The sequence below is a fragment of the Bos grunniens genome, chromosome 8 (genome assembly GCF_055505025.1).
Source record: "Bos grunniens cultivar Pamir isolate PY7600 chromosome 8, Bosgru_T2T1.0, whole genome shotgun sequence".
Taxonomy (NCBI): Eukaryota; Metazoa; Chordata; class Mammalia; order Artiodactyla; family Bovidae; genus Bos; species Bos grunniens.
The window spans coordinates 61413476-61429594 of record NC_141172.1 but is presented as its reverse complement, the minus strand read 5'-3'; the positions used below and the strand labels follow the sequence as shown (position 1 = coordinate 61429594).

General features: G+C 36.6%; 1 protein-coding gene across 4 annotated transcripts in view; it reads right to left on the bottom strand.

Annotated features, from left to right (window-relative positions):
• NCBP1 (nuclear cap binding protein subunit 1) overlaps positions 1–16119 on the bottom strand; it is a 38615-nt gene that overhangs the window by 8183 nt on the left and 14313 nt on the right. For 2 of the 4 annotated variants that reach the window (XM_086415988.1, XM_086415987.1), the window contains exons 7-18: positions 15185–15254; positions 14503–14718; positions 11652–11749; positions 10853–10916; positions 9147–9257; positions 8364–8428; positions 6774–6836; positions 6480–6554; positions 4505–4608; positions 2240–2362; positions 1211–1313; positions 312–405 (exon numbers count right to left, since the gene is read on the bottom strand). In XM_086415988.1, the coding sequence (XP_086272114.1) occupies positions 312–405; positions 1211–1313; positions 2240–2362; positions 4505–4608; positions 6480–6554; positions 6774–6836; positions 8364–8428; positions 9147–9257; positions 10853–10916; positions 11652–11749; positions 14503–14718; positions 15185–15254 (1186 nt within the window). The remainder of the gene's footprint in view (positions 1–311; positions 406–1210; positions 1314–2239; positions 2363–4504; positions 4609–6479; positions 6555–6773; positions 6837–8363; positions 8429–9146; positions 9258–10852; positions 10917–11651; positions 11750–14502; positions 14719–15184; positions 15255–16119) is intronic. The other 2 variants (XM_086415990.1, XM_086415989.1) reach the window with 1 other exon arrangement.

The window sequence follows — 16119 nt, the reverse complement described above, 5'->3', positions numbered from 1 at the left end:
ATCTGGGGCCTGTTTAAAAATAAAACTGGATAGATTAAAGAACTATTTCCTACCCAATTGGAGAACCTTCCAAGAAATAAGCATTCTTACTTAAAATGTGTTGAGATATTATAATATCAAACCAAATCGTAACACTTGCTCTTTAAAGAATGACTCAAACATCATTTCTTTCACAGCACTAAAATTATAGATTTAAAAACTGTTTGAAGGGCACAGTCAAATTTCATGTTCTACAACTAAAACAATGATATCAAGTGCCTTCTTTTTATAGCTAAACAATCAGCATCTCAACATGTCTAATTAGTTTTTACCTGTGGATGGTTCCGCCAGACCTCAAACATGACTCTTAGAACATGTAATTTTCCTTCATCACTTTCAGCTAGGGTTTTGAAGACTTCATGAAACCTTTTCATGGTTGGCGGGGGTGGGGGCAGAAACAGCACATATGAACTTATTGAGCATCTTAATATTTTCAAAGCTTTACAACTTACTCAACTTCCAGTGCAGTATATAGATACAAAATAACCAAACATCGTTAACCATTAAAGAATATAAAAGGTATGATTAGGAATTCAATTTGAATGGCATTTGTCTCAAAATCTTAGGAGAATTACAAAATACTATCATTAGCCAAGGACTCTAGTTTACTGTGTATTTAAGGATAGATGAGGGCTAAGGAATAATCTCCTAACACAAGTATGGTATTTTGCCTGCATCTGTGGTAGCCCTGCAAGTCTCATAGACTTGGAAGTTGAGACGGGGTGAGGAGTCTAGTTTCTCTGCCTGATTGGGAAGAATATATATTCCTTCTTCATTTAGACTGTATGATGAGTTAAAAAGTTCTGTCTTTAGATGCCAACCTTTGGGTGGCTCCCAAAAATGCAGCTGGCTTTCAATTCTGCTCACCCTCTTTTTAAGAAGATCCTTGGACAAGCTGGGAACTTTTTGACTGTCCTATGGACCCAGGTTTTTGTTTCTCTAAAGGTTTATGTGAAAAAATGTACACTTTATATATACATGCAAACCACAGACAGGAGCCATAGGATGGGAGTTTTGGCTACCATAAACCAAAACCCATTGTATCAAATTATATGATACTATTAAGATCTTTATATTCAATAATCTTAAGGTAAAAACTACTACACCACTGGTATTCATCCAGCAAAGTTTTAAACCCTCAAGACAGCATGTGTGTTCTGGTTGTACTTACTTCGCAAGAGCACTGAAGGAGTGGCTGAATGACTTGGCTGCTAAGTGTAGCAGAGTCTGTACAAAGACTTCTATTTTCAGTGGGTTAAAGCTGAATCCTTCATCTGAACAACAGCCCACAGTAAAGAGAGTTAAGAAGATTAAGTACAGCAATTCTTTGCCCCTAACCTGTATTGCTAAACAGATGGCACACTCATATCCAAATACTAAGTCCCACGTTCAAGCAATGTCTCAGAGAACTAACAGACAATAAAAGACCATCACTGATTAATCGCATATCCTCAAAATATAAAACTAAGCATGACCTTAATTCTGAAGTTTTTGGGGATTGTTTCCCAAATTCTTCTATATGATCCATTTCTTTTTACAAATACCACATAGATTTCTTTGTTCTTATCTCTCTACATGGTGGCAAGATAATATAGTAAAAGAAAAAAATACAGTAAGCCCTTTACACTGTAGGTCCATGTCCTAAGATGTCTGACAATGTCTAGATTTTAACACTCTGAATTATACTTTCTAAATATATTCTAACATAATACAAATTTCTTAGAAAAATATAAACAAAATCTGAGTAATACTCTAAACACCATTAATATTTTAAGTCATTTTTCTCTGCACCTCATTATGTACACATCTAACAAAATTTCCCTCCTAAATGGTTACACCATTGTCCCAGTAGACTTTATGTTTCACTAATTTGTCTTTTTTTGTTTGAGTTATTGTAGTTTCCAAGATGTTTTAATAGATGACAAAGCAAGTCCCTCTCATGGCTTTTTGTCTTATATTTTGTTGATGATAAACTTATAGTTCAATTTGGAGATAACATCCAACTTTATAATACACCAAGTCTTCCTGTGCAGGAACCTCTCTAAAGTGAAAGCAGGCAATGTTTAAGGGAACAGATACCTGTGTTCTGGGGAATAACTGACAGGCTGTCAGGCTAAACAAATATACTGTATGAGAATTATGTTTCTACTTAAACCTAGCCCATACATAGTTCCATTCAACAAATATTTAACTCCCTTACCATCATCATCATCCTGATTAGGATTAGGGACGTCTTTCAGAATGCTGAAGATTTCATCATTGGTTGCTTTACTTTTAAAGGCAACAGCTAAACAGAGGGCAACTGAATGTCCAGGAAGAGAGTCTAAGCACAGAATGCAAAGAGTTAAATAACTGAAAAAAAAAATCACTTTCTTTTAAAACAGAGTACTCTCTATCCTAAGGTCAATATTTACTCTGTGTAAAGATAACCACATATGAAAGTTTCATTCAATATGTCAATGGCTTTTCACCTAAAATAAGGCGTAATAGGTTTCTTGCCTCAATATTTCCTTAAGAACATGGAGCTAAGTGAAATTCAGAGTGTGAGGCAGGTATGGATCTTCCTCAGGAAACACAGCTGCAACTCTCCTTTGATGGTCTCAAATCCCTAGGCCTCTGTAAGCTGAAAGGCTGAGAATCAATGTATTTCTCTTTCATTTTGGTCAGTGCGCCTCCTTTTCCCTAATACAGTGGAAACTAAGTTTGGGTTTGAACAAGGTGAAGGCTGCCAACTTAAGACAGACTCTTTGCTTTTCTCTTTTGCTGAATCCACATACATGAATCTACAAAAGCCAGATGCTCGTGTGCTGTGACTCCATGTTAACTGTTGGTTAGTATCTGTCAGGTCCTTACTGTATACTATCTGTGCTAATACATATTGTATGGCATCACCAGAGCAACTGGAAATCTACTTTTAATGTAAGATAGACAAAGAGATAGCAAAAAAGGCAGTTCTGACACAGAATATGAGTTACTAAGCACTTGGAATGAATAAAGTCAGTTCCAACAATTCACATGTACTCTACTTTTCTTGAAAGTGGGAGAGAAAGGGAAGAAAATTCCTCCACCATCGACAAGTCTACATTCTAGGTAAGGAACCAAGATACTCACATAAAAAGTAGCCAGAGAGTAACATGAAACTGGCTTGCTAAAGGTTAAGAAAATATTTACAAGAGTGGAGCTTGGGCTAGATCCTGGAGAGAGAACAGGAATCTGAGAACAGAAAGGGATAATGGTACAAACAAAGGTAAAACCAAGAATGAGAAGCATGGAAAAAACAAAGGAAGTGGGCTTGGCTGGAGTGGAGATTCATTTGAGAAGAAGTGACAAATCATAAAGTAGAAACAACAGTTAGGCGGGCCTTAAATGCTAGGCTGAAGGCTGAGTTATTTCTGTGGGGAAAAAAGAAAGCTCAGTGTTCAACACAAGTCTGAACTCTTTGATATCAAAGATGTATCTTATGGTTCTCTGAGCCAGCACAAAGCAGAAATCAAAACGTGGCACTTGTAACTACATCAAGCTTTGCTCTTTGCAGAAAACACAGTGATCAAGAACAAGGCTGCTCAGTATTTAAGTCTGGGCTTTACCTCTTTGAAGCCATTCCCTCATTGTAAACTGGTGTTAAAAACATACCTATTTCTCAAGAGTTGTTTTAAGGAATAAGTGACACAGTAACATAGGAAATGGAATACTCAGCACTGGAACCGAGTTTTGTTTCAAGGAAAACAGGTGTAGTCTGAAGTGCAGGTGGAGAAGCAGGGATGCAACATGACAAAGCAAGGGAGAGGAGTGAGTTTTAAGATACAAAGAACTGCTACACAACATGAAGTGGAAGGCTCACAGAGGAGCTGAGTTCAGTGCCACGTAAAAAGACTAACTTGGTAACTCCACACCTACCTCTCTACCACTGCTCACCGGCGCACAACCTTCCCTCCAGGAAGTATAAAGCACAATATGGCGTATCAAATTAAACAGTCCCTTTGATTTACAGTCCAAATCTCAGAAGTGACGTGACCAAAAAGAAAAGTATGTTTAAGAATTTACTTCTAGACTAGGGGCACACTGCAGGTAAAACATAGTCTCTATGTGCGCCTATGTTCCACACCTGTACTGTTAGCAGACGATAAATCAATTCATGTAATCAAAATTGCCATGACAAACACATATGTTCATTTTAGTACGTTCTGGCTATAAATTCATCTTGCTATACTTAAAAACACTTAAAATGTCATGAATAAAACATTATGAACAATATTAAAAATAGTTACAAGACAGTAATAACTAAGTAAATCACAGTAAATGTTTAACATTATGACAGGGCAAATAAAACAAGAGGCTGGTGAGAAATCACCTTGCAAACAGAGAAAATATAAACCCAAGAAGAGAAATAATTCACTTTCTCCACCTTAGATAACTGACTTAATACTTGCATTAGTACCTTTGAAAAACAGGATTCATTACTTACTGCTACTTTCATCTCCATATTTGTAAATGCAGGTTGGGTTTGCAGGACATAGAGCTGAGAAGGTAGGAGGGACAAAATCTAATATACGCTGATGGTAAGACAACCTACAACACAAATAAAAGCCTCAGAAAATACCATTCACCAGTTTCATTCTTTGGTAATATCCAACTTTACTCAGAAGATAACACCCTGCACTCAGTTGACAACCAAGAAGTAAAGGGGCAACAAGTCGTTTTAACTCCTGTCTGGCCAGCACACCAGAACTCACGTCTTCTTCAGAACTTTCTGGTTTGTACCGAGATGTGGGCCAGTGGGTCCACAAGCTGGGTGGCCAAAGATGTGAGGTGGTAATGGTAGGGTGGGATGAGGTGAAGGAAACAGTTTTGTATGGTTGGGAGATTGGCTATATTGTAATAGATAAATACTTATCAAGACTGTGGGAGACAAGTTTCTTAATGTCTGCCAAGGTATTTAGAAATCATGGCAAAGGGGAAGGCTAGGAAGAAAAATGATATGGTGGGTTGGAACTGGAAAGATACACACATCTAGGTGGATATAAAAACAGATTTATGTATGTATGAGTATATGTGTGCATAAATATATTCACTATGCTTGTCCATCTAGAGGGCAGAAACCCAGTAACACCCAATAGCAATAAACACATCAAGTGTCCAGACCTTGCTACTTAAATACCACGCTCCACTAAAAGAAACTCCGCCTCTTTGAATGAGTAGATGGTTCCAGGAAAGGGGCAAGGAAACGTAAGAAGAGCCTGGAACGTCTGTGCCAGAAATAAGGAAATGCTCAGTGAATGGAGGGGGAACATTAAAGAAAGGAAAAAAAGACACAGACGGCACAAAGGACTCCCAGTGGACAGATCAGGGGCAATCTGAGCATCAAATTAGTAATGACAGCAATGAACTATAATCCACTGAATGAAATAGTCTCTACTGACATAAACACAGGAATCAATAAACAGGTGAAAAAGGAAAGCTCGCTCTTACAGTAGAAAGCAAACTAATGAATGTAGAAAGAATAGTGGAAAAAGGGAATCATCTGAGGATCATCATAGTGGTGGCAAATAAAAGTACGAGTTGCAGTGGAGATCTGATGTAAGACGGGAGTGTTACCTCAGGATATTTCCCACAAAATATTAATCAACTACAAAGGGAAAAATGGGGAGCTTGAGGTTGAGAAGCCTGACATGGCCATATAATCAAGATTAACATCTTTAGTGCTGGACAATGCGAGACTTGAGTCCTGAGGATGCACCAAGGCAACACAACGAAGTAAGGGCCGCATTCTTTAAAACTGACAATGACGTGAACGAGAAAGAATAATAGCAGTTCAAGGTGAAGGAATCAGAAGAAAATGACAATTAAATGCTATACATGCTCCTGGATAGAATTCTGGACCAGAAAGGAAAAAAATATTGTTGGGGTGGTTGGCAACATTTCAGCAGCATCTGTGGACTGCACACTGGTGTGACTGTGTCAGCTCACATCCTCATCTGGAGAGCTGTGTGCTGGTCATGGAGAGGTGTTTTTTTGTTTGGGGGAAATATACAACCAACTATTAAAGGGTGATCAGACATCATATCTACAACTTGTTTTCAAGAAGTTCAGAAAAAGACCAATATAAAGGGTAGATATTATACAGAGAGAAAAAGGACTAGGCATTAGAACAAATGTAGTAAAATGTTAACTAGGGGATCTAGACGAAAATGATACAGAGTTCTATTTTGGCAACTTTCCTAAAATTTGAAATTATTTCAAAGTATATTTGACAAAAATAAACTTTTTGACTTAATTCACATAGAATCCAGATGGCACGGCTGCCCTAATTTTTCAGCCTAAATCTGAAAGGGAAGAAAGACAGGTACTTGGATTTTAATCTGGACATACATTCAGAGAAGGGAAACCTCCCCCACAGAAATGAGACAACCTAAGCTAAGGAGAAAACACAAAGAACTTACCTCATACATTTTTCTAGAACTTCTCTTACAAACTTTGGTTTGGGACTTTCTGGATCTTGAGTAAGACAATCTGACCTAATGACAAAATACAGTTTTACAAGTTCTTACAAATAATCCGCATCTGTATCTACCTTGTATTTAGCTGCAAATAGTTCCCTTCTACCTAGATTATTTCATTTATATATATATATAAAACTAAATCTTTCAGATCACAAAAAAGATTGCTTTTATATTATAAATATTACTTTTTAAAATGGTAAACTGTAGAGAAAAGACAGATATAACACTACTTACCAATCTTCCCAGCTCCAACGGAATTGGAAGTTACTTAGATGATGGGAAAACCAATTAATAAACCTACACAAAGAAGGGGGGGAGGTGGAAAAGGATGAATGGTTGCAGTTTATAATAGGAATTCACATAATTCTTCAGACAAATAAGACCCTATTTTCACCCTACCTATAGCTGTTACTTTCTCCTGCCACCTACCCTTCTCTGTGCAAATCCTGCAACTCATCATCTACTTCAAAAAAGTAACAGTCCCCATCTCACTCCTCCTAACAGTGCTATCCTTTTCAAGAGAATAACAGATACGACTCAAGTGCCTGTTTTATATCAAGAACCTTATATATGTTTATATTATATAATTTAATTCTCACAGTAACTGCTGAGGGATATATTATTCCATTTAATTGACAATGAAACCGAGCTGTGAGGTGCAAAAAAAGATTAAAAACATTTTATAAATCCAAGAGCCAAAGCACAGTCTTTCATTATCATACCATGCCCTTTTTACCACAAACAACAAAACATACCATCAAAGGCCCTTTTTCTCTTAAAGACACCCCTGATCTAACTAGATAAGGATCACTTTAGTATACTATATAATGCTGTGAAATTTGTAAGAGCCCAATAAATACTTGCTGAATGAATGGCATAGTTGGAATGCCCAGAGCAACTGGTAGTTTATTAATTAGACTGGATAAAACCTCAGCAGACACCTTAAAGCATATCCCTATGTCCCTATAATTTCAATCATTAAAACTACTCAAGATAATAGGTCAACACTCAGGGTAGCCTTTTCTGATAGTTTTCAAATACTGCATTTGAACAATGGACATGACAGATTATGGAAAATATGCACTATCTGTTCTGAGCTAATTTGGGAAAGTGACAGAGTAAGAGAGCATATTAGCTAACAGAGGCAGTAAGATCTCACCCAAAAGACAACAGTGGGCATGCCAATTAACACGGCTGTAAAAATCCAATATGGTCTTTTGTATAAACCAAGTCTTGAAGTTGTAGTCATAGAGAAGTTAATTATTTTAGAAACAGACACTATCTATAAACAAATACATAATATATAAACATAATAAATATACAGGATTAGACTCTGCTGCTACATATGAATTAGCATAAAGTCTATTTTAAAAGCTTACCTACCTAATACAAAGGGAAAGTGTAACCATACCAAAGCACCAAACAAATAAGCAATGAAATTAAAGAAAACTTCAGCAAGGGTATCATTTCATATTGAAAATTAAGACTAGAAAGTGAAATGCTATATTACAAGTATGAGCTTTATTATATATAGGATTATTTGGAGGAGGCAAGAAAGAAAAACCAACTTGGAAATTCTTAAAAGGGCAAATATTTTTCTGATCAAATACTTTTATAAAGTATAGGGAGTAGAAGCTGCTAACACTCTATAGAAATAAGGCAGGGACTTCCCTGGTAATACAGTGGCTGAGACTCCACGCTCCCAATTTAGGGGACGTGGGTTCGATTCTTGGTCAGGGAACTGGATCTCACATGCAGCAGCTAAAACCCTCCGCAGCCAAATACTAAAAAAAAAAAGGCGGGGGGAGGGGGGCAATACTATACCTGTCTACACATGTAGTATTCATTGTGTCCAAACGCATATATAACATTTCAGTTGCCTGTGCAAGCTGTGAATTTCAGGATAAGGAAACTATACCCTCTTTGAAAATAAATCTGTGATAGAAAAAACGAGTAACATTTCCTAGAAGTCTATGAAATGACTAGTAATTCTTTTCAAGTAACTGATCTTTGAGGTATCAATGATATACAGTAACACCTGACCTTATACACCTATGAAATCAAGATAATAAACATTTACATCACCTCCAAAATTGCCACATTCTTCTTATAATCCATCCTCCCTTCTTCCCATTTATGCCCCCAAGCAAATATTGGTCTGTTATCATTACATTATTTGCATTTTCTAGGATTCTGTGTAAATGGTATCATATACTATAAATTCATATTTGTTTAGCATCTTTTATTCAACATATATTTTGCAATTCACTCATGTTGATGCCTGCATTGAAAATCTGTTTGTTTTTTTTTAACCTGAGTAGTATTCCATTGTATAATTGTAACAAAATTTGCTTATCCATTCATGTATTGATGGATATTTGGACGGTTTCCAGTTTGGGGTTGTTACACATAAAGTTATAAACATTAATATTCTTAGGCCAACAGTCAAAGAGTAGAGTGGCTGACTATATGGTATATGTGATCTTTAACTTTTAAAGAAATGCCAGACTGTTTTCATGAAGTGATTTAAACCTACCAGCAGAAATATTTAATAATCTTGTAAAGCCAGGCCAAATAGAGTATGTTTAAAAACAAAGGAAAGGATACAACTTGGGGTAGAGAGCCAGGCTGAAGTTTGCACAGTTCAATGAGAAGTGTCGTGTACATCACATCGATATGAGGCGGTGCCGGAAGTTGAAACAGCTCTGCAAAGATCACCTACAAGGGAATCACAAGTCAGCACTCAATTCGACAGCTATCCATGCATTTCTACTATTTAGAAAGACCTCAGTGTTCTAAATTTTGTGATATTCATAATTTTAAAAAGTAACTTTCTAACCTTAAAAACTATGCTCTCTAAAACACAAAGACCTATGATTGAATACCATAATGAAGATTCCTTATCTCGGTAACTCAATCAATAAGAATATGCAAAAATTAATGCTTAGCTGATATTTCCAGAGAATTAAATTTCAACTGTGAAAGTATCAGAGTTAGTTCAGGGAGGTAGTTTACTAAGGACTCATAGAACCATCAGAATTTCAGCTCTATAAGAAATAAAAGCCCTCTGTAGACTCTGAGGATGGGATCAGGAGATAGTTAAGTCATTCTGCACAGTTAGTACCTTTTTGGTAGTCCCAGACATTTTGGCCATGCTCTTGTTCAGAAACTTGTTTTCATCCTCCATATATAATTTGTGGGCCACATACCTAGACTTCTAAAGCCTAGTTCGCATTCCTCCTCCTCACTCCCATCTCCCACACTTTTGTATGAATTTCTATACATTTTGCAGATTTTAAAATGTGACTTACGTTTTGCACTTCAATTGACATGTCAGTGAGTGAAACCCATTAGCCTAAGCATGCTCTCAAGTTTTGTAAAGACAGAGCAGATGCACTGTCTGTCTACAGTGCCCAGATGCACTACACCACTGTTCACATGGGTAGAGTATGAATAAAAAGTGAAGTAAAGAATACACTGTAATTATGTTCACGCTGAGCATTTTAACATAAAGGAATAATATAATTGACAGTTTGACTCATGTATCAAGTGAAAATACTGTTTTTTGGGAAATAAATTTCTATAAGGTGTTCAACTGTACTAATATCCTCCTCTATATGAGTTAATATGAAATCAAAAGCATTATCTATTCTTTTCACTTCCAAAACAATTGGCTCTTTTGATTTCTAAGAATAAATAAGGATTCGTATTTCCCTACCCTTGTGATACAGGAAATAATATACTAGTCCAGACTACAATAGTAGTAAGAAACCAGGTAAATACAGTTAAAAAATGGGTTATCTGCCTAAAGAATATTATAAAGTATTTAAGACACTTATACATATGTTCCCTGGAAAAGGAAATAGTAACCCACTCTAGTATTCTTGCTTGGAAAATTTCACGCACAGAGGCGGCCTGGAAGGCTACAGTCCATGGGGTCACTAAGAGTTGGACAAAGCTGAGAACAGACATGTGCACACACACACACACATCTGTTAAGTGGACAATGTACTGCTAGAGTTACAGGTAACTTACATTATCCATGATAACTATCCTTGAATGAAGACATACTATATAAATAAATTATATGCAACTCAAAATTTTGTTTGGTTACTGGGCTTAACCTCCTCTTTTCTCTTGACTAACATGGTTAAAAGAGCTCCAAAACTGAAAGCAATTTCCTCTTTTCTCTGTTAATTTTCATTGTCTGACAAGCAGCAAGAACAATAACAAAAGGCCAAAAGTAGATTACACTTTACAGTCAACAGAAAGATTCTGAGACTTTGAAACAAGCTCCATCTTGGAATGCATACCTCAACTATGTGGTAGTTCAAGGGGATCTTGTTCTTCCCAGGATAACTCACTAGCTGTGCAGCACTGTAAAAAGTGTAATTTAAGTTTAGTGAGTATACACAGATATATGAAAAACTAAATAAGCAGTTTCAAAAACAGAGTGTGTAGATATAAAGGAAATATTTTCTGAAATGTTCTAGATTTCAGTTACTTCACCTAACTACAGCACAAATTATTTTTTCTACCCTAAGGGAAACTCTTTAATGTATATCCAAAACTCCTTGAAAGATAAGAATGTAAATAATAGTAAGGAAGTACATTCAGGTCTACGAACTTAAAAAGTTTTATATGGTAGACTATCCCCAAAATGCTATATTCCTTTCCGTCTTAAAATCCAAACTGAAACTTTCCAAGGTTTTAGAAAACATTAAAAATAAACTTTTCCAAAGCTTGATGTCTAACTGCTATGAAACAGAGCAAAACCATTAGTATTCATTTATTCCTGCAACATTCATCCCCAAAATAGCTTGTCACTCAAATTAATTTATCCAGAACATATGGCAAATATCCACATAAAAGAGCAGGCATCATATGCATAACACTGTAAAGCACTACAGTACTACTCAGCATCCAGAAAGTACTATTTGAAGGTGAAGTGCCACCAGAAAGCAAGTCAAGTGTTTTCGAAATTGGTCTTAGTGAGACGGAAACCAGAAGAGGAAGACTTTCTTACTCTTAACATACATTTTGCTCTTTGAAAATCATCAAGATTGCTACTTTTTCGCCACACTAGTAAAAGTACCACGAAAAGCATCTTACCAAGTCTTCCTTTCCTTCCAATGGGACTTAATGATGCAGTGAAGATTCTCTTCTATTACAAATCTTTCCACTGAATGACTCCCTGGCATTACAGGACCCTGGAACCAAAACAACAGCTATATACTACAGACCCAGACAAATATTTTTCATTTAACAAAATATATAAGAGCTTATTATGTTCCAGATACTTTTTATATTGGATGCTGAGGATAAAAGTTCACAAACATGAAAGCTCTGTATTTCAACAAATTTTATTTGTGTTCACCTACCTACAAAAGAACTAGAATAGCAGTTATAGTTTTTCTTCTACCTGACACTACTATCTCTGCCCACCTCAAGTCTTAAATGATTAACTAAATCATTAACTTAAATGCAAACTAAATAATTTTTTGTATATTATTGGCCCTTGATTTATTTTTTTACACAATGAGACTGGATTACTTCCATAAAAAACATGGAGAGGGTGCTTCCATGGTGGCTTGGTGGTAAAGAATCCACCTGCTAACGCATGGGACACGCATTTGAGCCCTGATTCGGGAAGATCCCACGTGCTGCAGAGCAACTACGACCGCAACTACCGTTGTGCACCACCACTACTGAGCCCAAGCTCTAGAGCCCAGGAGCGGCAACTACTGAGTCTGTGTGCTGACCACTGAACCCTGCGTGCCCTAGAATCTGTGTTCCGCAACCAGAGAAGCCACTGCAATGAGAAGCCCGAGCACTGCAACACAGAGGAGCCCCCACTTACAGCAACTAGAGAAAAGCTTGCACAGCAACAAGATCAAGCACAGCCAAAATAAAATAAATTAAAAAATAAAACTGGAAAAAAAACCCAAACACATGGAGAGGGGGAGATTTTATTTAAAACACTATGTAGACATAAAAAATCACATATATGTTGAAAGATATCCACACTGTGTTGTTTTTGAAAAGGTTAAAGAACATTATCTATGTATTGTTTAATTTTTAAAAATATGCATAGCAAACAGGTTCAATGCCTTTATTTTTATTTACTTTTTTAGTCACCACTGTAGACTCTTAATGGTGACTTTTACTTTATAATTTCTAATTAAAAAAGAAAAACAAACTTTTTTTGAAAGACCAGAACTAAACAACCAAATCCTCTTAAGATATCTTGTATATTTATGCTCTTCTGGCAAAGCATGATGGGCACATCACAGAGGCAATACCAATTACAAACACTACAGGAGAGGCAGATTTTGAGGTCCTATTCTAATGTTCCCTTTGCACAAATAAATGCCTAATCACAAAGATTCTAATAGTCTTATTGTAAAGTAGACTTCCAATTACATATACCTAATTAGACCATTACATAAAGTTGACTAAAAGCGTTTTATTATATATGGAATACTGCAAGTGGGTAGCAAGTTGATAATTCTGTATTTATAACCAATTACCCTGGGTCGGGAAGATCCCCTGGAAATGGCAACCCACTCCAGTATTCTTGCCTGAAGAATTCCATGGACAGGTGAGCCTGGCAGGGCTACAGTCCATGAGTCAGACATGACTTGAGCAACTAACACTAACTAACCCATTACCCAACAACTATTTAATCTAAGATAGGGTACACATATACTAAAATTTCACTGATCAAAAGCAACTTTCCAAAGAATAGAAGAGAGAAGGCGGGGGAAGAAAACTCAAACTTGACCTTAGGTGGTAATACGGGTTCTTATGCCAGTGGTTCTCAACCGGGGGCAATTTTGCCCCTAAGGGAACATCTGGCAACCTCGGGAGACATTTTTGGTTGTCACAACTGACATGCTACTGGCACCTAGAAGGTAGAGGCCAGGGAGAATTTTAGGCATCCTACAATTCATAAGACAGCCTCATAACTAAGGATTTCCCAGCCCAAAACATCAACTGTGCTGAGGTTGAGGAACTCTGCTCCATGCTGACTGGAACGTACAAGCAACAGGTGTGACAGAGAGCCTTGTGGGCTACAGTCCACGAGGTTATGAAGAGTCAGGCATGACTACACCACCACTACCACATGGCACTTTAGTTAGGCGAGTTTCTATTCAGCACCAATCCAGTGACCACTATGCTTGCTGCTTGGGTATTAAGGTTAATACAATTATTTGCATAAATGGGATTGCTAAGAGTCGGACACGACTGAGCGACTTCACTTTTACTTTTCACTTTAATGCATTGGAGAAGGAAATGGCAGCTCACTCCGGTGTTCTTGCCTGGAGAATCCCAGGGATGGGGGAGCCTGGTGGGCTGCCGTCTATGGGGTCACACAGAGTCGGACACGACTGAAGTGACTTAGCATAGCCTAGCATAGCAAAATATAAAGGCTATCAACAACTTGATCTCATAATAAAAAATATATATATTTAAGAACTATAAAGTCAGCTTATACACATCTTTGGGATTTTTAAACACTACTGAGCACTTACCATGTGTCATATATCATTCTGTATACCTTATGTGTGTATATTAATAATTTAATCCTCATTACAACTTTGTGAGCTATATACTAATTATTATTCTATTTAGGAAACTAAGGTAAATAACTCACTCAAGAACGCACAGCTGGGATATGCCTAAATCGGGATTAAAACCCAAACCAACCTGGCTCTTGAACCTATACTTTTCAATTGTACACCATGCTGTCTCTTCATTTATACAAGCTAAATACGATTTCTCACATAATGAGGTGATTCCATTCACTGAATTAGACGTTAACCTCACTGCCACTGACCCTCTGAGACAATGAACGACTCAAAATTGAAATGTTCTGCAGGCATAATTCCAACAAGATGAAACCGTAAGTACAACATAACCCAGGCCCTTTGAAAGAAACCTTTGCTGACCACGCACGTACCTCAGGATCATCTGTGTAATCAAACATTCTGAAGATGACCCTCGGCATCGGGTACACCGAGTCTTCAGTGTGAGGCGGCGGTGTGAATGGAGGCAGGTTGTGCTGCAGGGCTTCACACAGGATGCTGTCAAAGGCAAGATAAGGTCTTAGGATGTGCCGCTCTTGCCAGCGATCCTTTTTCAATTTCTGAATCTGGGCCCAGAGGCAATCTAAATACTAAAGACAGATTAATGTTTAACAATTAATAGATATTTGGAGGCTAGGTGAAATAACATTTTGACCAGACAAAACCAAAAATCTACCTTCTAAAATACAGGATACAAAAGTAAGCTAACTTATTAAACACAATACAAAAGAATAGTGCTATGTTTCTGCACATGTTTTAATTACTTTACAGAGTCTGTCTGGGGCTGTTATATCTTATTTTTTCAAATTGGGCATTTAAGTAAAAAATACATTAACTCTATGATATCTGGAATCCCACAGAATAGGTAACGTTCTAAGGACATTCTAATATTTATTAAAAATACACTATATGCCTAGGGCTATAAGGAGCTGAACCCCTGATATGAAGTGTGAAAACACAGCTATAGTATACAAATGTGATGACTGAGTATGTCAGAGATTAAGAACCTACTCTGACTGTGCTTGTATCTATCACAAGAGACTGAAGTCAATTTACCTCTTCTTGCGGATGTGGTTTCTCTGCAGTCCATACTTGTAACATGGGCACATGAGTCTTTTGGCGTCTTCTAGAAGTTAGAATGAAAATCTACATTTAGGTTTTTAAAAACATGAAAAGATGTTCAGTTGCTTTCATAATTAAGAAAATGAAAATTATGGGAGTAAAACATTTTAACCTGTCAAATTATCAGATATCAGAATCGTTGATAATGTATTGCCAAAATGTAGGCAAATACACAGTTTTGAAAACACTGCTGGCAGAAGGCTAACTGATAAATAATCACTTTAGAAGAGATGTGCAAGGGTAAAATCTCTTTCAAAGGCAATCTGACTAAACAATCTATCAAAATTAAAACTGTTAAAAGACACTTGAACCTAGTAATGCCATTTCTAAAAATTCACATAACCCGCAAACACATTTGCACATGTACACAAAGACATACGTACAAAGATATTCACTGAAACGCAATTTAAAATAGCCAAAGACTTGCAATAGGCTCAATGTCTACCAACAGGAAACGAATTAAAGAAATTATGGTACATTCAAAGAGTTGAACATCATACAGCTGTTCAAAGAATGACGTAGAGCTAAATATTTTACACAACAAATCCAAACTGTATTAAGGGGGGAAAAGAAAGTGTGTATAGAAGAACAATCTGTATACTGGACCATCACTTGTATAAAGGAGAGAAGGATATATTCAAATGTTAGAACATTCACACTCTTATTTTCATTCTTCTTTTGCAAACATGTATATATTATTAAATATAAAACTACAACTTTTGAAAAATATAAAACATTTAAAAAATATAGAAGGTAGCTTAGTATAATGAGAAAGCAAATTTTTATCTTTAGACTTCTTCAGCTTTATTTGTAACTATGTAGATATTAACAATATCCAAAAGAGGTACCTACTAATAGAAAACCAAACT